General features: G+C 40.7%; 1 protein-coding gene and 1 long non-coding RNA gene across 4 annotated transcripts in view; one reads left to right on the top strand and one right to left on the bottom strand.

Annotated features, from left to right (window-relative positions):
• On the bottom strand, positions 1-23,088 carry LOC123608809. Its single transcript, XR_006717459.1, has 2 exons — positions 22,984-23,088; positions 1-445 (listed from the first exon to the last, which is right to left on the bottom strand). It is a non-coding gene; the product is annotated as an uncharacterized LOC123608809 (long non-coding RNA).
• PDSS2 (decaprenyl diphosphate synthase subunit 2) overlaps positions 18,101-24,292 on the top strand; it is a 293,765-nt gene continuing 287,573 nt past the window's right edge. For 2 of the 3 annotated variants that reach the window (XR_006717453.1, XM_045499185.1), the window contains exon 1: positions 22,549-23,248. Coding sequence is in view for 1 of the 3 variants with exons in the window: in XM_045499185.1 (XP_045355141.1) it covers positions 22,953-23,248 (296 nt within the window). In the remaining 2 variants the exon portion in view is untranslated. Of the gene's footprint in view, positions 23,249-24,292 lie in introns of all 3 variants that reach the window. The other variant, XR_006717454.1, reaches the window with a different exon arrangement.

Here is a 24,292-nt window from a genome sequence, read left to right as displayed (position 1 = left end):
TGCTGTTAGGCCATAAGTTGTCTCTTTATTACATCCCAGAGGGAGGAAGTTGAGTGGAAAAGATTCTGCAGTTTAACTATGAGAGGACATTATACATTTCAGTGGAAGAAAAAAACCATTCATCAAAAGATAAGTAGATAAATTAAGGATTCCATAATCAGTCTTGGGACATAAGCTGTGCATTTGTTTTTTTAAAAGACAAGTCCACTAAAGCTACAAAATTTGTTTACCACATGCTGAAGAAGGGCTGCTTCAACTCACTTGTGTCCTTTCCATCTGAAGTCAGTGGGTCTTTAGTGCAGCTGCTCTCCTTGTGAAGGCCTGGAAGTGAGGGAATGCTGGCAGGGACAGATAGAAGACAGAAGATCCAGGTACGGTGACTGCAAGCTGTACTCCCCAAGAAATCCCCAGGATATGCGCTGTGGGAAGGCACTGAGGTCCAACACTGGAAAACAAACCAAACCAAAACAAAAATCCAGCATGGGAAAAAATGAAGTGCAATATCGAACACAGAGCATGCACTGGCACGCTCTTTTTATGTGGTGAGCAGTAGAGTTTTGTGGCCTGAGCACATGGACAGTTGCTTAGAATTTAGTAATACAAAAGCTACTATCTATTGAATGCTACTTTATTCCCCAGGGACTGTGCAAAATACTTTACAGAGATTATTTTATTCGATCCTTCTACAGCTGACCCAGTATTTGGTTTGGGTCCTGTTGTAGAGATGAGGAAGTGGACGGCTAAAGGGACTGAGTGGGCCATCGTCTGACTCCAGAGTCTAAAACTCTCTTTACTGCCTAGCAGCAGCAATGGTACTGGTGAGGATTCTTGCTTTCAAGGAACAAAAGTGAACTCTGTCTAAAGAAAAAAGGAGTATTAGAGGAAAGTGGACTCATAGAGCTCAAGAGGCTGGGAGAACAGGCTTGGAAACAAGGAGGGGCCCAGGGCCTTAGGAGGCCAGGTCATAGGAAGATTATCAAGATGCCACTGTCTCTGCTTCTGTTACACAACACCTTCTAGAAACCACCACTGGGGGTGCCTGGGTGGCTCAGTCGGTTAAGCAGCCGGCTTCGGCTCAGGTCATGATCTCGCGGTCAGTGAGTTCAAGCCCCGTGTCGGGCTCTGTGCTGACAGCTCAGAGCCTGGAGCCTGTTTCAGATTCTGTGTCTCCCTCTCTCTTCCCCCCCCCCCCCCGTTCATGCTCTGTCTCTCTCTGTCTCAAAAATAAATAAACGTTAAAAAAATTTTTTTTTAGAAACCACCACTGGACATCACGATGCCCCCACTAACTGCACCCAAGGTTCTTTCTTCATCTGGGGTGCACAGGCCTGGATGGGGGGTCCATTACCAGGTATTGGGGCCCCTGTTTCACAGTCCAGGGTGTGGGGAGACTGAGATTCAAACTCTTCATCTTCCACAGAGAGGTAAGGTCCTGTATCCCAACATCACACTTGTGATTTCCCCCAACCATAAGGACAGATGGATTTTGACAGCCAAAGGGATGTTATAGTGTCCTTCCAGACAACCCACCATAGCCACTTTGTAGCAAATCATTTCATTAGGAAAGTAAATGTAGGTCTGTTAAAAATAATTTTGAAAGGTCAGGCATAGGTGAAATTGTGCAGACATTAAATATTGCAAATCAAAACCTGACTGACCTAGAAATTCATTCTAATAGATTTATTTGCAATCTCTAAATGTAAACTTTAAAAAGACAAATTTGGTAACCCATATGCTAAACATCAATTAATTAGAATGTTTAGGGAATGGAATGTTCTTGTTAATTTAAATTTCTAACTAAATGTGATTAAGCCTCTAAAAAGACCCACAAACCTTTATATTTCAGACGCCGCCACTGGAATTCTTAATAAAATATTTGGATTGTGGAGATTTTGCAATGCCTCAGAATTATTAATGCCATCATGTGTAAGTTGTAAAGTGCAGTGGGTATAGGCTGTGCTAAATGTGTGCAGATCCCAGGGTTGATGTTCCATGTATATTTCATTAACCAAACTTCTAATGTGAGTTTGCCTTTTGTTTTCTCCATTGCATAAGTTGGGTAAAGAGGAGGAAATAAATTCTGTCCATGTAAATGTTTTCTTTGGAGCCCACTAAGGGCATGCACACTACTAGGCGCTGGGAACACAAACATAAATGATAAAGGTGTTTTAAAAGTGAGACAGGATGGGGCGCCTGGGTGGCGCAGTCGGTTAAGCGTCCGACTTCAGCCACGTCACGATCTCGCGGTCTGTGAGTTCGAGCCCCGCGTCAGGCTCTGGGCTGATGGCTCAGAGCCTGGAGCCTGTTTCAGATTCTGTGTCTCCCTCTCTCTCTGCCCCTCCCCCGTTCATGCTCTGTCTCTCTCTGTCCCAAAAATAAATAAACGTTGAAAAAAAAATAAAAAAAAAAGTGAGACAGGAATTAAGAAAAGGGGATGACTGATTCTGAGCGAGGCAGATAGAAATGGCAACCATCTGAGTTGGGCTTTGACAATGACGAGTTGGATGTTGTCAGGTGAGGGTGGAGGAAGAGGAGCATGCTAGACAGAAAAAAACAATATGAAGCAAGACATCAAGACACCAAAGTACAAGTAGAGATAAGGGAAGAGTGAATGATTTGGTGTGCTTAGGATGAGTGTGTTAAAGGGAGCTATGAGGTCAGTCCAAAGGTAGGATAGGAGCAGATTGTCGATGGCCTCAAATACCATCCTAAAGGAGTATGGACTTCTTTTTGAGAATCCTAGGAAGCCACTGAATCTTTTTTAAATATGGAGGTGATAGGATCGTAAGTGTGGGATAGGAAGATCATCTGGATGACAGATGAAAGGCAGAAGGAGAGACCAGAGGTAGGAGATTGCATAAGAGATGTTTGCAATAGTCCAAGATGAAACAAATGATTATTTAGGTTAGTGTGGCAGTGATTGGGAGGAATGCTTTCTAAGAGTTACCTCAGACACAGAATCCATAAGAATTGGTATCTGACTCAACAGGAGAGTGTGTTTGTGTGAAGAAATGAGTATTTGGATAACAAAGCCCATTGCATAATAACTATCTCTGTTGCAAAACAGCAAAATAATAATGATTACACTCCTAATTAGCTCAGTGAATAAGTGGGGCAGTAGATCCCTGTTTTGATTTCCCTTCTCCCCATCCCTAAACCTGTTAAAGTAGATTGTCTGGATGCAAAGATCAGTAACTCATATTTTTAAAGCTCTTTAAGGATTCAGATGATCAGCCAGTCTGTAGTTGAAGATGTGAAAAGGAAGTAACACACAATAACATTAGATCCAGCGATATCTTATCACATCCTGTCCCCATGCCCTCTGAAACATTCTGAATCTCACCACTTCTTTCTAACTCCACTGCACCCATCTTATTCTCAGGCCCATTTGTCAACTGCAAAAACTAAGATTGCCACCTACTTGAGCTCCTTCCACTCTTGTCCCTGTGTAAATCCATCCTCCACATAGCAACCAGACCAATTCTTTAAAAATGTAAAACAGATTTTGCTTAAAATGTTCCAGCGATTTCCTATCATACTGTGATGGTTTAAAATATGTCCATAAATTCTTTGATGCTTCTCCCTTGAAAAATAAAGCCAGATTCTCCTTCCCTTGATTATGTGCTATACTTAGTGACTTGCTTCGAAGAAATAGAATGTGGCAAAATGATGGTGTATGATATGTCCAAGATTAGAACATAAAAGGCATTGTGGTTTCCTTCTTGCTCTCTTTTCTTGGATCACTTGCTTGGGGGAAGCCAACTACTATGTCATGATGACATTCTAGCAATCCTGTGGAGAGGTCCATATGGAAAGGAACCGAAGCCCCCTGCCAACAGCCAGCAAGGAACTAAGGCTTTCTGCCAATACCCATGTGAATGAGCCATCTTGGGAATAGATCCTCCAGCTTCAGTCAAACCTTCAGATGACTGTAGCCCCAGTCAATGTCCTGACTCCAATGACCTGAGACACCCTAAGCCAGAACCACGCAGCTATGTGGCATCCAAATTCCTGACCCAAAGAAACTATGATGTTGGTTTGAAACTTCTACATTTGGGGGGAAATCTGGAAAGCAACAATAGATACCTACCACACATACTTATAATATAATCAAAATTCCTTTCTATGCCCAGGAAGGCCCTACACGCTCAGGATTCTGCCTATATTACTAAAATTAGCTACCACTGACTTTGTGGAAAAACTATCCGTGGTCGCTTAACAACTACAGTAAAACCTTGGATTGTGAGTAACTTGTTCTGCCACTGTTCCAGAAGACAAGCAAACATTTCTGATAAATTTTAACTTGATAAACAAGCGTTGTCTTCCAATACAAGTGGTACATGATGCCAGATGTCCCATGATCACAACGGAGCCAATGGTTCTTGAAATTTGTTTTCTTATACAAGTGTTCTTGGTTGCAAGCATGTTTCCAGAATGAATTATGCTCACAAACGAAGGTTTTACTGTTTTTGTTTCTTTTTTTGTTAAGAAACAGAGTCACCAAAGTTTATTCAGTTACACGAATTCAAGCTAATGACCACATTTCCTAGCCTTCCTTAAGCTGGCTTGGTCACATGGCAAATCCTAGCCAATGGGATGTGAGCAGATTTGGTGTGTGGAGCTCCCAGGTTGTGGCTTTAAGTGGGAGGGATATGCCTTCTGTTTCCGTTTCCCTCATTCCTGCTGACTAGACGTGAGTATGATGGTAAAAGGGTAGAGGCTGGACTAGCCATCTCAAGCAACAAGGCTGAAGTCACACGGTGAGCATGGCAAAGCAACAAGACAGAAAAGACCTAGATCCCCAACACCATCAAACCAGAGATGTCTGTCTGGTCTTTTACATGAGCAACACATAAGGCTGTATCTTGTTTTTAAGCGATTGTATTTTTTTATCTCTTTATTACAACAGCCTAATCTGTATCTTAACTGATACTCTTTGTTTACCACCTTCTAGCCACATTGGTCCTCTTTCATCTTTTCTGCTACTCTGAGGTCTTTACACTTGCTATTTCTTCTGTTTGGAATGGTTTTCCACCAGGACTACTCATGGCTGCCTCCTTGCTATCAGGCTTCACTGTTTCATCTAAAATACCTTCCTCTCAGGGTGCTTGGGTGGCTCAGTTGGTTAAGTGACTGACTTTAGCTGTGGTCATGATCTCACAGTTTGTGAGTTTGAGTCCCACATCAGGCTCCACACTGCCAGTGCAGAGCCTGCTTGGGATTCTCACTGTCTCCTCTTTCTGTCCCTTCCCACCCCCCCCCCACCCCGCCTTTCTCTCTCAAAATAGATTAAAAAGAAATCCTCCTTTAATTTGTTCTATACTACATAGTCATGAACTTTGTTCCTCTTGGCACTCATCAACACCTGAAATTTCCTCATCTATCTGTTTCCCGTCTGTCACTCTCCACTGGAATACAATCTCCCTAAGGTCAAGAACCTTGACTGCCTTATTTCCTGCTGAATCTCCAGTGTCAAGAAAGTGCCTGCACATAGTAGGTACTCTTTTGTATTTACAAAAGTAAATATCTTTTGTATGATAGATAAACAAATGAATTAATAGTAAATGATGCTAAGAACCTAGTCCTTAGATCACTTTTTTATAATTTAGCCTTCTCTACCCACTGAATTTAGGGTAAATTAAGTAACAATAATGGCTACTCAGGATTACCAAAAGAATGTCAACAAGTCTCTTTACCTTATGAAGTGTGACTTAATGAGGAAAAATAAAGATAGAAACAGTAAATGAATCTCTGCTTTTGGCCTTTGAAAACAGAAAAAAAATAAAAAGAAGCTCATAAAAATATGCCTAAAGGACAGATTCTCCTAAGTCCTAACATAGATGGTTGTATTACATTAACTCTAAGATGCCAGCTATTGTGAGACAAACCATTGTTTCATGTACCATGAAAAAAGGAAAAATGCTGTTGCAATAGATTGTGTTATTGTTCCCAGTTTCTGTCCCCACTGTCCCTTCCCAGACTCTTGGTGGGTGGAATACTCTTTCCTACTCCATTATCAGCTTTGGTCATGTGGCTTGCTTTGGCCAATTAAATGTGAGTAGACATGACAAAGGCCATATCCAGGCAGCTTTAAATGTGCTTGTGAAATTAGATTTCACTTTTGCTCCTTCCTCAACCATAGGCTAATGGTAGAATAATCCCAGATAGTGGCTAGTCCTTCCACCTGGATTCTTGAACAACATATGTAGCCCTGCACAGGTAAGGCCAGTGGAGCCAAAGCCAAGCCATATCCCTACATAATGTGAACAAGAAATAGGTATCATTGTAAGCCACTGCGATGTTGATAATTATAACAAAAGCCAAGACAATTAATCTGCTACATGACACCAATTGTAAGCTGCATCTTTATTTCAGACATGTTAAAATGTGAACAAATACAAATGTTAGAATCAATAAAATAGGGTATGTATTATATATATTATCATATATTAGCACAAGATACACATCAGTTGTCCAATAAGTATTTGTTGACTTGATGTTACGTACATGATGAGAAGTTCATGTTTTTAGTGAGAATTTTCTTGATAAATACACTTTCTTTCTAGCATATTGTAGGTAACAGTATAACCTCAGGTATTGCCTGTAATGGAGACTAGAATTTATATAGTAAGCAAAGTTCAAACCTAAGAAAAAGGTAAGTTATGACTTTTCATTACCTCTCACCTGACCCTACTCCCCTACTACTTCATATAATTTTTTGACTTAAATTCCAAAGGACTTTCTCCTCTATCTGTCCTTCTCCATAGACCATACTGCTAGATATTAGTCTTCTATTATTTGGGGAGTAGCCAGAGAACAAAGGTAGCAAAAATGGAGTTTAGTAACCACTGGCATAAATATAAGACAAAATATTTGAATACGTACTTGTGAAACAAGTTTTTCACACACAACCCTAAACTAGATAAGAGGCTGAATTAGCTGAAGGAGGGAAGAGGGACAGGCACCTGAGGCACAAACAGAGTTAGAGAGATGTCAGCATTTTCCAGATATTTTCCAGATAAAACACCATCTATGGTAAATATCAGGAGCTGTGCAGAAGCCAGCTCAAAGCATTGCTCACGTACATGGGCTAACAGTGATATAAATTAATCACAATATATAACTTGGGTATCTTTACCCAAAAAAACCACAAAATAATGATAATAGTTATGACAACGATTATAATAATAACAGTAAACATTAATTGACCCTAGCACTGACCATATGCCTAGCACTAAATGACTTATACAAATGATCTCATTTGCTCTTCGTAATAGTCTTATGTATTAGTCAGCTATTGCTGCAATAATACTTTGTAACAAGCCACCCTGAAACCCAGTAACTTATAGCAAGAGGCATTCATTATCTTTTTCATCAGTCCGTAGGCCAACTGTTAGTTTGGGTGATGCAGGCTGAGATCTGCTGCCTAGCTCTGCTTCAGTCTATGGACAAGGGAGACTTGGTTCCAGGGTGTGTGTTAGGTTCAGATCTGCTCCACATGCCTCTTGTCATTCTGGGAAGAACTTCTACCTGAGGCATGTTCTTCTCACAGTGATGGGAGGAGTGCAAGGGGGCAAGTGAAAACACGTGATAACCAGGTTTGGAACCGGCACACTGTCACTCCTACCCATATTCCATGACCAAGACCAGCATTAATAGGGAGGAGAAAATACTCTACCCCAAGAGAGATGGGAGTGAACATTTCTGAATTATAATCAAATATATTATATAAAAAGGTGGGTATATAGGTATTTTACACCCATTTACAGATGAATGAACCAAAGCACAGAAAGGTTAAATGACTTACCCAAAGCCATAGAGCTAGGAAATGAAGAAGCCAAGATTTGAAACCAGCCTAATTCCAGAACCTAGAATGTTAACTACCACTCTATATGGTTTTAACAAACCAGACTCCAGAAGGTATTACAAAGGGAAATATAGAAGCCATGGTAATTTTACAATAATAAATGGGGCCTGAGGAAAAAAAGTGTGCAAGATCAAAGACTCTATTTTGAGATCCTAATCAATAAAGATGATTTTCTCATTAGCTTTCATAGCTGCAGGAGGTTACATCATAGGAATCCACAGAAGGATGTGGGTTCATTTATTTTTAGAACCCCTCACCATAGAAGTATGTTAAAATTTTATCCACCTAAATACTACCTTTGTTACTTATTCCTATCCACCTACTTTGAAAGGGAAATCTCATCTATTCTGATAATTATGAGTAACCTATAAAGTGATTATAAAGTATCTCCTTGTAAAAACAATTAGGACTTCAGTGGCAGTCACATTAAATCAATATTTAAAAGAATTAAGCTCAATAAAAACATTAGATTCAAACGTTAAGGCATTCAAATACTCTGCATAGAAAGAAAGAAAAAACTGAGGCATGATTAAAAAATATGAGAACTAAGGTACAAATATCGAAGACAAATTCCTTGGAAATATTTGTTAGGATAAAAGAGAGAGTCTGGGCTAGATGAGAAGCAAGAGGGAGTTCTATGGGGCACCTGGGTGGCTTGGTCTCTTGAGCGTCTGACACTTGGTTTCTGCTCAGGTCATGATTTCACGGTTCATGGGATCAGGCCCCGCGCCGGGCTCTGTCCTGACAGTACAGAGACTGCTTGGGATTCTCTCTCTCTCTCCCTCTCTCTCCCACCCCTCTCTCAAAAATAAATAAATAAACATTTAAAAAAAGGGAGTTCTTCATCCAGTGAACTTCAAAGACTGGGATGTTGACCAGTTCATGCAGCTTCAGCATCTTGCAATGCCCATGGTTTTTGAACTTCACATGCTTCCTATAAAACAAGTACTTTAAAGGGTTATTTTTCTTCTTTCTATAGTAGCAAAAGAATCTAAGATCATGAAATAGGACCCTAGGTCACTATTATAAGTAAAACCCAAACGTGCTGTATGAGTCCCATTTCTTGCTCTAGCTTTCTCTACTGTTAGGGTGATTTCAATTTCAAGTTGCAGCTGTGGTGATTCATTGCCTTTTAGAATAAGTTGAAAGCTGAAGCTCCTGCTAAAATATAAAAAAACCAGGGGCACCTGGGTGACTCAGTGAGTTCGAGGCCTACATCGGGCTCTGTGCTGACAGCTCAGAGCCTGGAGCCTGCTTCACACTCTGTGTCTCCCTTTCTCTCTGCCACTCTCCCTCTCATGCTCTGTCTCTCTCTGTTATAAAAATAAATAAATGTTTAAAAAACTTTTAAAAACAACAAAATATAAAACCAAATAATTACAACTTAAGCAATGCATTTCACCTTTTTGGATCTTGATATAAACAAGTCAACTGTACATAAACATTTTTGAGACAATTTGAATATTAAGAATTTTGGTGGGGCGCCTGGGTGGCTCAGTCGGTTGAGCGTCCGACTTTGGCTCAGGTCATGATCTTGCGGTTTGTGAGTTTGAGCCCCGTGTTGGGCTCTGTGCTGACAGCTCAGAGTCTGGAGCCTGCTTCAGATTCTGTGTCTCCCTCGCTCTCTGCCCCTCCCCTGCTCACGCTTCGTCTCTTTCTCTCAAAAATAAATAACTATTAAAAAAATTTTTTTAATAAAAAAAAGAATTTTGGTAATTTTGTTAGGTGCAAATTGCATTATGGTTACTTTTATTTATTTATTTATTTATTTATTTATTTATTTTTTCAACGTTTATTTATTTTTGGGACAGAGAGAGACAGAGCATGAACGGGGGAGGGGCAGAGAGAGAGGGAGACACAGAATCGGAAACAGGCTCCAGGCTCTGAGCCATCAGCCCAGAGCCCGACGCGGGGCTCGAACTCACGGACCGCGAGATCGTGACCTGGCTGAAGTCGGACGCTTAACCGACTACGCCACCCAGGCGCCCCAATGGTTACTTTTTTTTTTTTTAAAAAAAGGGAAGTTTTTATTCATATAAATAGATTTTTAAATGTTTACAAACAAAATATTATGGTATCTGAGATTTGCTTCAAAATATTTTAGCATTGTTGCAAAGGGGAGTACAAAATGTTGATAACTTCCAAAACTGGATAATACATATATAGGAGTTCATTATCCTATTTTTTCTACTTTTGTGTCAAGTTTAAACACTATAATAAAAAAGAAAAAGAAAAGAAAATACCCACTTAAAAACACCACAAAAAAGACCACTGTAAAAGAAGTCTAACTTGGAGTATGTCTTCAACAGTGAATAGATTTCTAAAACAAAATGGTAAGTTGTGAGCTATATAACTTGGAACATCCTTAAAACAGCATCACCAGTAGTATAAGCAAACAACACAGCATTTCAGTTGTCTTTTGTATGTACGCACATGCTTACCCTCAGTAGGTAAATAGTATAATTTATTCTGGAATTTAAAACAGTTGTTCTCCTAGAAGTAGAAGAAGCACAAGGACTCTATATCTGTATTTTTTATTGATTTGAAGTTAAGAGGACCGACAGGTGAACAGTGGAGAATAACAGGTGTTCATGTTGTAAGCTTACCATGTGTCAGGCACTGATCTAAGTACTTAGTTTTATAAACTCATGCTAATGTTAAAAATTACCCACTGATATAGGTATTATTGTTCTTCCCATTTTACACACAAGAAAGCCGAGTACTGAGACTAAATTACATAATTTGCCCAATGTTGCACTACTAGTTAATAGCAAAGCTAGGATACATATTCAGGGCATCTGGCCCCTGTGTCTGATCCCTTAATCACCAAGTTTTGTCACCCTCCGTGGAAAAAGTATCTCGTAGAGTTGTTCTTTGTTTAGACTTTGGGGACCGAGACTCTTTTATTCTTAGCAAAATACAAGAATTCTTGCTCCCTTTGACATCAGCACGTTCCTTTTATTTTGTCACGCACTTCAAACCTATTACTCCCAACATAGTCAGAACAGCCCTATAATATTCAAGCATATTTCTTACAGATGGTAATGGCATGATTTCAAAGAACAGAAAACATCACAGCAAGCTCTTCGGATTGATTTAGACCAGGATAATTTTGAGAAACCACTCTGACACTGTAGTAGTTGACAATGTCATCTTTCTTACATGGGTGTCAGCTTCTAAGTTATATGGCTTACAACTTACCATTTTGTTTTAGAAATCTATTCACTGTTGAAAACATCTTCTGAGTTAGACTTCTCTTACAGTGATCTTTTTGTGGTGTTTTTAAATGGGTATTTTCTTTTCTTTTTCTTTTTTATGATAGTGTTAAACTTGACACAAAAGTAGAAAATGTAATGACCTTACATGATTTATCCTAATCACCTGATCTTCTCAGATGGTATTTTGCAAATTCTTTTCAGCTCAGCAAGTTGATATCTCAGCTTCTATATTGCCAGGGTTAATAATGGAATGGTCTCTCTGTCTCTCAATCTGTCTCTTTCTCTTGAGATCCATTGTCTTTATTTGGCAAAAAAGTAATTTATGAAAGTCAATATACCTATGGGCAACATCATAATAGCCTTTGAATATGGTGACTTTAATTTTAAGGACTTTTAGTAGCTATTTCCAGAAAGGAATTAGTGTGAGTCTACATAGGGCTTTAAATTGACTCATTTAACTGAACTGGTCATTGAACTTATGAAAAGAATGGCTTGACTGAGTTTTATCAGTAAATTTGTGTAAAGTGATTTCTTAGAATTAACTGACATGCTGACTTGATTGTTTGCCCTTAGATACATCCATCTCTGAATGAAATATTTTCTAATTTTAGGAAAAAAAAACCCTGTATTTTAAGATAGAAGAAATATTTGCATGTAGTTTAGGGTTGTACTTATTACAATGGGGCAGCAGTCACTGAGAAAATGCTTTGCCAACTCTATTGTCTGAGGTGGTCAATCTTTATATATAATAAATGCAGTATGTCCTAACTCCCTTTCACCTGATGTCACCTGTATATGCATTATATGCAACAAAATGAGGGGTTTTCTGTACATACAATTCTATCAGAATTTCTCTAACCCTAGGGAATGGAGTCTGACTTATGTATTTCCTCTAAAGAGAAAGAAAGAAAGAAAGAAAGAAAGAAAGAAAGGGGGAAGAAAGAAAAGGGGAATAAAAGAGAGACAGAGAACCAACAAGAAATAACAGAAAAAAGACTAGATTATAATTTTTCTAGAAAAGTAATTCTCAACCCCTGGCTGCATATTAGAATACCCCAAGGAGTATTTGAGAAAGGAATTAGTGTGACTACATAGTACATGTACATAGTACATACAAGGAGTATTGATGCCTGGTCCTCAAGCCCAGAGATTTTGATTCAGTTAGTTGTGGTAATTTTTCGTCATCAGGAGAAATGCTTAAATCACAATGGAGAGCTAGCTGAACTTGCAGTGATGGAGACATTCTTTACCCTGGGCTTCTTGATCTTATCACAAATCAAATGCAACTCAAATAACTTCTGAACTTGAGTGTGATAGTGGATTAAAGATGGGAATGAAGAATAAAGATCTAGCACATTCATTCATATTCATTCAACTGACCAACAAATATCTATGTGGTGCCTATTCAGCACTCGATTAAGAGTGGGGTTGCAGTGGCAAAGAAAACAATTAAAGAAGAATAATAGAGCCCTCTCTGAAATCTTCCTTGTGGGCCTCAAGTTTCGATCTATGTTAATGCCAAGATCAATTGGGTTGGTTGGATGAAAGAGACAGAGAGAATGAAATGACCATAAGGACCAGATTAGTCTACTAGTTAAATTCATTCGTGGAATAAAAACATTTCGGTTCTTAATGGAACCCAAAAGATCATCTACTTTTGTTTTACAGATGAGTAATTTTAACCTTATAAGGGTTAATGACTACCCAATGATCATACAGTTTTTCAGGACAGAGCTGGAGAACCCAGATTGTTGACCTTATACAATGCTGTCTATGGTCAAGAAAAAATCTCAGCAGATTTTTTTTTCATTCCAAGTTCCTAAAAGAAAACGGTCTCTTAGAAAGAGCCTTTGAAAAAGAAAAAGACCAAGTTCTTCCCCTGTTGAGCTAATCCTAGTGTGAAATTAACTAGCAGTATTGCTAGTCAATTCCACATTGCTGCCCTGTTGGGAGAGAAACTAGGGAAAATGGAGAGTAGGTCTTGGTCTATTTCCTCCCTAACTGCAGTTGTTCTAAGCCCAAACACTGGGAATATTAGAAGGAGATAGCAAGAAAGGACTACTGTGTACATGGGGAGTGAGGATCTAAGAAAGGAAGAAGTAAAAATTAAGCCCGAAAGAAAAATTACAATGAAGAATTACATACTTTCCCACATCACCTTTGAGGGCTAATCTGTTAGATGGAAAGGGCATTCAGCAATCTTCCTGGTGATGAGGGAAATGCTGATCCACGCTGTAAAAGAGAGTCCATTTTACACCTGTTTGTTGGAAATTTTAAGGAGGCTGACGATATCAAGTGTTGAAAGAGTGTGATCAACGGGATCCCTCATAAACAGCTGGTAGAAATGTGAGTTGATAAAGCCACTTCAGAAAGCTATTTGGCATTATCTATTAAAGTTGAATATCCACATACCCTGTGACCTAGTAATTCCAATGCTAGATATAAACTCTCAACATGTGAACCTGGAGGCATTTGTAAATCTATTCAGGACAACATTGTTGTAATAGAAAAAAGTCTGGAAGCAATCCAAAGGTCTATTGACAGGAGAATGGATACAGTGTGATATATTGACTAAGTGGATATTACACTGCAGTCAAAACAAATAAACTGCCACTATACACACCAGTATGGGTGAATCTCAGTAAAATCATGTTGGGTAAATAAAAAAGGTCACAGGAAATTACATTTAGCATGGAACCTCTTTTCAAAATAAAAATAACAAATATATAGGCGCACCTGAGTGGCTCGGTTAGTTGAGCGTCTGACTCTTGGTTTCGGCTCAGGTCATAATCTCACCATTCGTGGGATTGAGCACTGTGTGGGGCTCTGTGCTGGTGGCTCGGAGCTTGCTTGGGATTCTCTCTCTCCCTCTCTCTCTCTGCCCCTCCCCCCACTTGGGCTCATTTTCTCTCTCTCTCTGCCTCAAAATAAAGAAATAAAACTTTACAAAATAACATATATAAATAATATGCTTTTTAGAAATGCATGTATTATTAAATCGTATTTTTTAAAAATCATGAGAATGATAAGTACAAGATTCCAGATAAAGATAACTTTGGGTTGAGGAAGGGCAGCGGGATAGAAAAGTCCATACATACAGGAGTCTTTTGTCAATATTCTAGTTCGTGTGTTGGTGGTGGGTTCCCTGTATGTATTGCATTACATGAAGATCAACAGATCATTGGATTAATTATTTATCACAGTATAACAAATTATCCCATAACTGAGCAACTTAACGCAATTAATATTTGTTATTTGACAAAGTTTCGAGAGTCAGGAATCTGCACGCATCTTAGTTGGGTGCTTTTGGTTCAGGGCCTCTCATGAGGTTAGAGTCAAGCTGTGAGTCACAGCTGCAGTCCCTGAAGGAACCGGAGGGTCCACTTCCAATATGGCTCATTTGCGTGACTGTTGGCAGGAAGCTCAGCTCCTCACCACAGGGACCTTTCCATAGAACTCCTCCTGACACAGCTTCTCTCGGAGCAAGTAATGAGGGGAGGGGTGGGGAGAGAAGGAGGGAGGGAGAAAACACGAACAAAAGAGAGCCCAAGATGGAAATTGCAACATCTTTTATAAAATTAATATTAGAAGTGACACAACATCACTTCTGCTGGATACTGTTGACCACACTGACCAACCCTAAGGCAATGTGCAAGAGGACCACAACAGGTGTGACCACCAGGAGGCAGGAACCACTGGGCACCATCTGGAGGCCGTCTACTGCCACAATACAATAAAAAAGTGCAACGCATGGACGAACGATAAAAGTGTGTCAAGGAGCAAGTATGTGCACTTGAGCTTGGAAAATAAATGAATAAATAAGTAAGTACATTCAGCTCTGAAGACAATAAGATACAGGGGAAAGAGTGAGATGAGTTGGAGCTTTAATTCTACCTCTGTCATTTTCTAGCTTTATGACTTTGGGCAAGTCATTTGACTTGCTTCCGTTAAAAATTTTTTTTTTTTATATTTACTTATTTTTGAGAGACAGAGACAGAGAGTGAGTGGGGGAGGAGCAGAGAGAGAGAGGGAGACAGAATCCGAAGCAGGCTCCAGGCTCCGAGCTGTCAGCACAGAGCCCGACGAGGGGCTCAAAATCACAAACTGTGAGATCATGACCTGAGCCGAAGTCGGATGCTTAACCAACTGAGCCACCCAGGCACCCCTGACTTGCTTCCATTTTTTAAAAGGAATAAGGATATTCGGTTGAGTTGGTTGAGCATCTGGCTCTTAATTTCAGTACAGGTCATAATTCCAGGGTTGTAGAATTGAGCCCCACATCGGGCTCCCTGCTGAGTGTGGAGGGTGCTTAAGATCCTCTCTCTCTCTCTCCCTCTGCTCCTCTCCCCTGCTCACACTCTCTCTCTCCAAAATAAATAAATAAATAAATAAATAAATAAATAAATAAATAAATAAGGATATTTACTTTCTTTTAAAAATATTTTATTACAAAAATATTCATACATATACAAAATAGTGTAATAAATGCCATATACTCATTATCCAGAATCAACAACTTTGTAGATTTTAGCATACTTGCTTTTATCTATTTGTTTCCCTCCAGAAGTGTCTTAAAGAGAATTCTTGAGACTGTATTATTTCATTCCTATATACTTTAGCATACATTACTTTAAAATATGGAAATTTTCTAACAGACACACACATAAGGTCAATAATTCCTTTGTAATATCTAATATACCAGAACTATTATTCAAATTTCTTTAGTTGTCTCCTAATTTACTTTGTACACTTGGTTTGTTAGAATCAAGATCCAAATCAGGTCCACGCATTACACTTGGTTTGTTATGCCTCTCAAAATCTCAGTCTACAGGAGTCCTTTCCTGCATCTCATCTTAGCCCCTTTTCTCGTTGAAGGAACCCAGTCAGTGGGCTGTAGAATATCTGACATGCTGGATTGGTCTGTTTGTTTCCTTGTGAAGCTCTTTAACTTGTTCCACTCCCTCCGATGTTTCTAGAAAACTGGAAGTTAGACCTACAGGCTTGATGAGATTTAGATTCCACCTTTTGGGCAAAAATATTTCCTAGATGGTGCTGTATACTTCACAATGCCTGTCCAGTTGTGCGGAAGCCCACGTCTAGCCATGCTGATTGGTGAGTGGTTGCCAGTGGGGTCTCCAGTGCACCACCGTTGTTTCTCATCAACCTTGCGTTTTTAGTGATTGTTGCCTGAATAGGTTATTTCATAAGCAATCACAATATGGTGATTTCTTTTTTTTTTTAATGTTTGTTTTTGAAAGAGAGAGAGACAAAATGAGAGCAGGGGAGGAGCAGAGAGAGACGGGGGGCAGAGGATCTGAAGCAGGCTCCAGGCTCTGAGCTGTCAGCACAGAGCCCGATGTGGGCCCCAAACCCATGAACTGCAAGATCATGACCTGAGCCGAAGTCGGGCGCTTAAGGGACTGAGCCACTCGGGTGCCCCTATATGGTGATTTCTTAAATCTATCCTTTCTTCCTCTCTTATCAGATGGAATTAGGTTATAAAGAACTTTCCCTCATCAGCCTGGACTATTCCTGGTTTGTTCCCTGTGTCACATCAGTCCACCTCTCGCTGCAGCCATTGCCAAAGCAACCAGCTTCCTGCAGGTGTAACCTGCCAGCACTTCTCCACATACGCATGCATGTCACATTCTGTCCCCCAGGTCCTCTAACTCCATGAGGGTGGGATATCTGCCTGGCAGGCACATGACAGCCTAGAAATGTGAGGGGAATAATGCCCCAAGGGGGAAATTTGGACCAATGGGAGTTGGGAGCTGGTCAACTGCTCCTCTCTTGCATCAGGCTGACAATTATGAAGTATATTCTACATGACAACTCAGAGTCCCAGAAGGCTCAAAGCCTCATCGCCCACAGTGGTGACTAACTCGAAGACATCCTTGTATTGACCTCCTCTGATTCACTCTCCCTGGTCGTCCACTGCTGCTTCCTGAGATTGCTATCCAAAATAAACCACCTAAAAGTAAGCTCTTGGGGCGCCTGGGTGGCGCAGTCGGTTAAGCGTCCGACTTCAGCCAGGTCACGATCTCGCGCTCCGTGAGTTTGAACCCCGCGTCGGGCTCTGGGCTGATGGCTCAGAGCCTGGAGCCTGTTTCTGATTCTGTGTCTCCCTCTCTCTCTGCCCCTCCCCCGTTCATGCTCTGTCTCTCTCTGTCCCAAAAATAAATAAACGTTGAAAAAAAAAATTAAAAAAAAATAAAATAAAATAAAATAAAAGTAAGCTCTTGTTTCAGGTTCAGCTTTCAAGGGGGCTAAACCAGATTAAAACACCACTAAATATAATTCATAAAGGAAGGCAGGATAAGTGTTCAATTCTTTCATGATATTGATAATATTCAGAGTATTGCCCTAATTACGTCTAATAATGAACTCAAGGATTTATATGTCATCAATGAATTACAATCAGTTGTAGTTCTTACCTGATTTTGATGCTCAGATTGACCCCTTTTCAGCTAGAGGGAGCTCCTTTATGCTGATCCCTTTGTTCCATTGACCTGACCCATTAGACTTCATAATAGATTCCCTGATTTCTGGCACAACAGGGTGTCCCAGGCTCATCATGCACATTTCTTGCCCCAGACCTGAAATCTGCCATTCTTCTAAAGGACTCAGCCCTTTTAAAAGGGAATGCTGTTTTGGAAGTATGATATGAATGCTAAAGGTACTCATTGCTATAGGATTATCGTTATTTCCTGGTCTTTTCAAGGGACAAAACAAATAAATGCTTCCCCCCCCCTTTCCCCCCATAAATGTAAAAACTTCTTTTTCTTTTAAAAAAAAATTTTTTAGTCTTTATTTATTTTTGAGAGAGAGCAAGAGAGAGAAGGAGAGAAGTGGTGAGGGGGGACGAACAGAGAGAGGGAGACACAGAATCTGAAGCAGGTTCCAGGCTCCGAGTTGTCATCACAGAGAACTCAAGAACTGCGAGTTCATGACTTGAGCTGAAGTCAGATGCTCGACCGACTGAACCACCCAGGCGCCTGTATAAACTTTTCTTATTGGCCCATAAGAAATATTTTTGAAAAGGACAAGTTTTAAGTTCATGCTACTTCCAATTTAACTTTAATTTTACATGGATTCTACTTACTCATCATTCCTAACAATTCTAACATTTGTTTTTATTTTATTTTATTTTATTTTCAATATATGAAGTTTATTGTCAAATTGGTTTCCAAACAACACCCAGTGCTCATCCCAAAAGGTGCCCTCCTCAATACCCATCACCCACCCTCCCCTTCCTCCCACCCCCCATCAACCCTCAGTTTGTTCTCAGTTTTTAAGAGTCTCTTATGCTTTGGCTCTCTTCCACTTAACATTTGTTTTTACCTATAACATATAAGAATAGTTTGAAGGAAATAATATCTATATTTCTATCAGCAATAAGACTACTGATTGAAGTTTAAGATTTCTTTGTAGGTTTATTTATCCTGAGAACACTATAAGTGCACTATAAAAACACTACTTTCTAAAATCATTTAATTATTTACTTGATGTGGTTATGTCACCAACTTAATATACATTTAGATCATTTGCTTCAGTTTGTTTTCAAATTTTAGGAATTACATTTTTCTTTAAAATTTAAAATTATTTTGGATATGTCAAATATATACAGGATTAAAATTTTTTTAATGTTTACTTTTGAGAGAGAATGAGAGAGAGAGAGAGTCTTTGAGCAGGGGAGGGGCAGAGAGAGAGGGAAACACAGAGTCTGAAGCAGGCTCCAGGCTCCGCACTGTCAACACAGAGCCTGATGTGGGGCTCAAACTCACAAACTGTGAGATCACTACCTGAGCCGAAGTCAGAAGCTTAACCAACTGAGCCACCCAGGCACCCCTATACATGATTTTAAATTCAAAACTATACAGTCAAGGTATGTAAAGAGTAGTCTGTTTCATGCCTGTCCCTTCTGTTTCTTCCCAGCCCAAATACATATGCAAGTGTATATTCATCTTGTGCACCTATCTTACAGAAAAAAGAACACTATGTTGTTCTGCATCTTGATTTGTTTTTTGTTGCTATTGTTGTTTTAAAGCTAACCCATATTCTGGAGCTCATGTTACATCAGTGTAGAGATGGCCTTCGTTCTTTTTCAGAGTTACACAGTGTATTTCATTACATGGATTTACTCCAGTTTATTCAACCACTCCCCTACTTGTGGTTGTTTGGTTTGTTTCCAATCTTGCTATTGCAAATAATACTACAATAAAATTGTGCATGTTATTTTGTATTTTGGAAAGGGTTCCTAGAACTGGGATTTCTGGGTCAAAGGATAAATGCATATGTAATTTTTCTAGGGATTATCAAATTCCCTTCCATAGATGCTGTGAAACTATTTTATAATCTCACTGGTGATATGTGCTGTCTCTACAGCCTGCAGCCCACTAGACAGTCAAATTTTTGGGTTGCTGCTAGTCTGATTACTCGCCTCCTTTTATCATCCTGCCCCATAATATACCACAATGCTTTTCAACTGCTTTGGAAAGCACTCTCTTGGCATAAACAATAAGTGACTGTGTTGAGGGTGGTAGAAGAAGGGTGACTGCAGTGTCCCTATCTATTTCCACTCACCTAATCATAGAAATGGCCAAAGCCCAAAGCATACACCATCCTTGCTAAGACCTTGTACTTTCAAAGGCTGGTTTAGGTTTCCAGCCAAAGAAAAGGACATCAAATATAATTTCACTTGTTTCTAAGGTCAGCAGAAGGCAGAGAGGACTGGTACTTTACCAATTTCAGGATTCTGAGAAAGGTGTAGGAGGAACCATGACCATCTTTTGCCACCTTGCTAAACAACCCCCAAGTTCCAAGGAGTTGGAGAAGTCCCTGTGTATGGCAGGAAGTTTCCACAGATTGTGGAGTGACCACTTTAACTTGCAGGACTACTCATACCTGGGACTTCTTTTTTGCTGCTTTGTAGGAGTAAATGTCATCAATGGCCCTTGTTTGTTTTGGTTTGGTTTTTTGTTTTTTTCCAGCATCTCCCATTTTCCTATATTCTCATGGCTGATTCTGCCCCGAGGGACAATGTCCAGAGACACATCGGGTTGTCACAACTTCGAGAGGGGTACTGCGGGCTTATACTGAGTAGAGACCAGGGATGATGCTAAACATCCTACCATGCACAGAAGAGCCCTCCTCCCCATAACAGAGAATCCCATGCCCCCAAATGTCAATAGTACCAAAGTTGAGAAATCTGCAAAATGAGTATTACCAGTGGCAGAGGAAGGTCAGAACCACAGATATTTCTTCCCCTGCTCCTCCAAAAGCCAGTAGCAATTCAGAAATCTCTTTAGTCAGAAAGACTCAAAGGAGTTACATATTTATCTGGAAGATTAAAGAATAAATACCATTTTAACCTTCTAAAAACTGATTATCATTAGGTATAGTGCAACCTTTTAACTATAAGTATAAAGGAAAGTGCTGATTATTTAAAGTAAATGGGACCAAGAGTCCCATGAATAATCAACAACTTGGTTAATAGAGTATGACCAGAGAATAATGCATTTGGCTTCTGTGGAAAAATTAAAGTACATGCTGTGAATTGGTATTAAGGAAATTGCATGAAAAGTTAGTCTTAAGGTTCTATGATTCTGAAGAAACAGCCTCAGGTGCACAATCTATTGCATTCAGTCTTTATCTCTCTTCATTTTTTCGTGACTTCTTTCACCTTGGATAACCCAGAAGCTCAGGCCTTGGAACTTTTTGAAACGGTAAGGTATCTCACTCTCCACATTTATTTTCATCTAGAACAGAGCTGAATTTTATTGCCAGGAGTTTGTTATCTCTTCCACAGGAATTATTTTGAACTTCAGCTTGCCTTACTTATTTTGCGGGTGTAGACTGTGTTTAACACTTACAAGCACAATTCACTTGATCTAAAATGTATCCCTGAAAAGTTATGCCTAAATTGAATTTTTGGAAATAAAATCAGATTTTTAAATCACAAAGAATAATTGCATTTAAAGGGAGTCTGAAGCTAATTTGTAGAGAAAAGCACCTTTTTGCAAAGTGAATACTTTAGTTTGCCTTTTTTTAAATCTGAATTTTTACATGTAGCCAGAATCTAGTCCAGTACTGTGCAAAATACTAATTTTTAAAATATCGATCATGAATTTGAAAGGATTTTGAAAGTTGGAGGTTTTACAAGTTTTGTTTAAAGATTTATTTAGTTTGAGAGAGAGAGACAGACAGAGAGAGCAAGAGGGGGAAGGGTAGAGAGAGAGAGGGAGAGAGAGAATCCCAAGCAGGCTTTGTGCGGTCAGCACAGGGCCGGATATGGGGCTCTAACCCGTGGATGGTGAGATCATGACCTGAGCCAAAACCCAAGTCGTATGCTTAACCAGCTGAGCCACACAGGCATCCCTAAAAGCGTTAAGAGAGCAAAACTGGGTAATATATTCTTCATTATTAACAGGAGTTTTGTAACACTTGTTTTGGGTGATGTGACAAGGGGCAGGACGCTAGACATACCTGAACAAAGAAAAGGTAGCATTACCTAAAGGATAACTACATCGACTGCTTCCCCTCAGCAATGAAGAGAGAAGCATGGTTGGTAGTTTGTTACTTTGTGTAATGCTGTGGTTAAGAGCATGGATTCAGAAACCTGACTGGCTGAGATAACACCCCTGTCTAGTGTGGCCTTACACAATTCAGAGTCTGGATGTGCCTGTTTTCTCACCGAAACATGGAGAATACTAACACTACTTAATAGAGTTGTTTTGAGCATTCAATGAGCGAATACGTGAGCTGTAAGTGAAAAGCACTAGGGCAAGTAATAGTTTTGAATCCTGGATGGTGAACGTTGCTTCCTTCGGGTGAGAAAGGCGGGAGGCTGGGCGTGGGACTCTGCACCCTTGTGGAGGCATGGCTGCTTCTGCCTGGGTCATACACAGGGGGAAACCGAGGCTCAGCGAGGAGGCTGGTGATTAGGCAAGGATCGAGGACGTTCCTTGGGAAAAAGAACCCTTTCTGCCAGGCCACGCCACCTTCTGTCTGGTTGGGAACTGAGGGCAAAAAGGGCTCAGCCGCGCGCCTTCACTTTGCGTCTCAATGCTGAGTAGCGGCGGGTAGCTCCAAAAACCCCGCCGGCCTAGGGGCCCTCCCTCCTGCCCTTCCACTACCACTGCCAGGGGCTGGGGGCGGACAGCTGCGAGAGGCTTCCGAGAGGTGCCGGCACCCCCGCCCGAGGCCCCTCCTTCCGGGAGGGCTGGGAGCCGCGAAAAGAGACTTGGTAGACACCGACCCTCGCTCATAACACAAATATTCACGTGTGCCCTCTCCGTGCTGGGAATTGGGCACGCCCTGGTGAATCAGACTCCGCCCCCGCTCCGGGCGTTGGAGCACCACACAGCAGCCCCCCACGCCCCACCCCAATCCAGGACAACCTAAATCCTTCAACCTTGGGTGAGGAAGGGTGTGGGAGGAGCCTACACTTTCGCCCTACCCCTCGTCTTCCGCGTTTCACTACCAAGGCCCCCTCCCTTCTGGGGGCGTTCACGACTGTGTCGTAAAGTAGGGAACATTCTCTGCTCCCGAACAGCCCGCCTCGCTGTCTTTACGACAGGCCGTATTCCACGCCTCCAACATGGCGTCCCCCATTTAAGAAGCGGCAGTAGTTTCTACTCAGGTGGCCAGGGGCAGTGCTGAGCTTGGGCTGTTGTGTATGTAGCCTGAAGTGCTGAAAGCTGTAGTTAAAGTTCGTTTCTAGTCACGGTTCCAGGAACTCTCCCTTCTTTCAGGGTCAGGAGTTGCCGGTTCCTTCTAGTTCCTGCAAGTTCTTCCTCTGCCCCTGGTTTGTTCCCTGCGCCACCTCCGGACACCCCCCAAATCCCTGACACTCCCAGACTCAAACTATGAGCCTTCGGCGGCTGCTGTTGCGCTTACCCCGTTATCTCGGGGTCTCGGGTTCCCCGCGACGCTTGTGGTGGTCCCCGTTCCTCGATACCATCTCTTCGGTGGGCTCCTGGCGTGGTCAGTCCTCCAGGTCCCCGGCCCACTGGAACCAAGTAGTGTCAGAGGCGGAGAAGATCGTGGGCTATCCCACGTCCTTCATGAGCCTCCGCTGCCTGCTCAGCGACGAACTCAGCAACATCGCTATGCAGGTGCGGAAGTTGGTGGGGACTCAACACCCTCTGCTTACCACGGCCAGGTGAGCTACTCCCTCTCCTCCTGACGCACTCCCACCCACTGGAGTTCTTTTTCCTGGCCGATGCACCCTTCCTGCCTCGCTCAGCCTGGCTCTCTGCTCATTTCTTTTTATCCCTTCCTTTCCTCAGACCTGTTAAGACATTTGGTGTTTTATCTCCTCTAGTCCACTCATCGTAACTTTCTTCCTCCTTTTGCTCATATGAGCGGATAAGTGGTTTTCTTACTTTTTTAGTGTTTTTGTTTCTTAATTATTCAGGGTAAAGATGCCTCAATGAATTATGGAGAAATCGAGTAAGGATGTGGGTTTGAGTCACCTTTCTAGGAATGGTCTTTTAAAAGCGGGATAGGTTGATTCTCGGTTCCGCGCTGTTCAAGAGGTCGCCTCCAGAAAGAATGGGGAGCAGGAGATATGCTGAAGGTAGAGAGTTCTTTCTAGGGAATGTCCCAGGCTTAAGGTAGGAATTTATTCACTCAGGAGTCACGATCCTCTTGGGATTTTTATCAGTTATGCTGGACTACTACTGTGAAACTTGCTATTAGGATGTTAAGACCACAACTTTTGCCTCCAGTAAAAACAAACAAAAACCTTTTTTATTTGTAAATAATTTCAAACATACTGAAAAGTTGCAAGAATAAAAATAGTACGAAGAACACATCTGTATACCTTTTAATCAAATTCATCTATACATATATACACGATATTTACATGTATATGTAAAACACACATATATATCTAGTGAATCATTTGAGAGTAGATTGCATTCATCATGATCCTTTATACCTAAATACTTAATCGTGTATTTCCTAAGCATTGGAATATTCTTTACATTATTTAAACACATTTCATATTGATACAATACTTTTATTTAATCTACCATTGATATTCCAGTTTTGCTAATTGACCCAGTAATGTCCTTTATAGCTTTTTTCTCTAGTACAGGAACTAGCCTAGCCTCACATATTACAGTTAGTTGTCATGTCTCTTGAGACTCCTTCTGTTGAGAACATTTCCACAGTTCTTTGCTTTTGTGAGTAAAGCAGTAGT

The sequence above is a fragment of the Leopardus geoffroyi genome, chromosome B2 (genome assembly GCF_018350155.1).
Source record: "Leopardus geoffroyi isolate Oge1 chromosome B2, O.geoffroyi_Oge1_pat1.0, whole genome shotgun sequence".
Lineage (NCBI taxonomy): Eukaryota > Metazoa > Chordata > Mammalia > Carnivora > Felidae > Leopardus > Leopardus geoffroyi.
The sequence above is the reverse complement of the archived record's forward strand: the minus strand, read 5'-3'. Positions and strand labels throughout refer to the sequence as shown.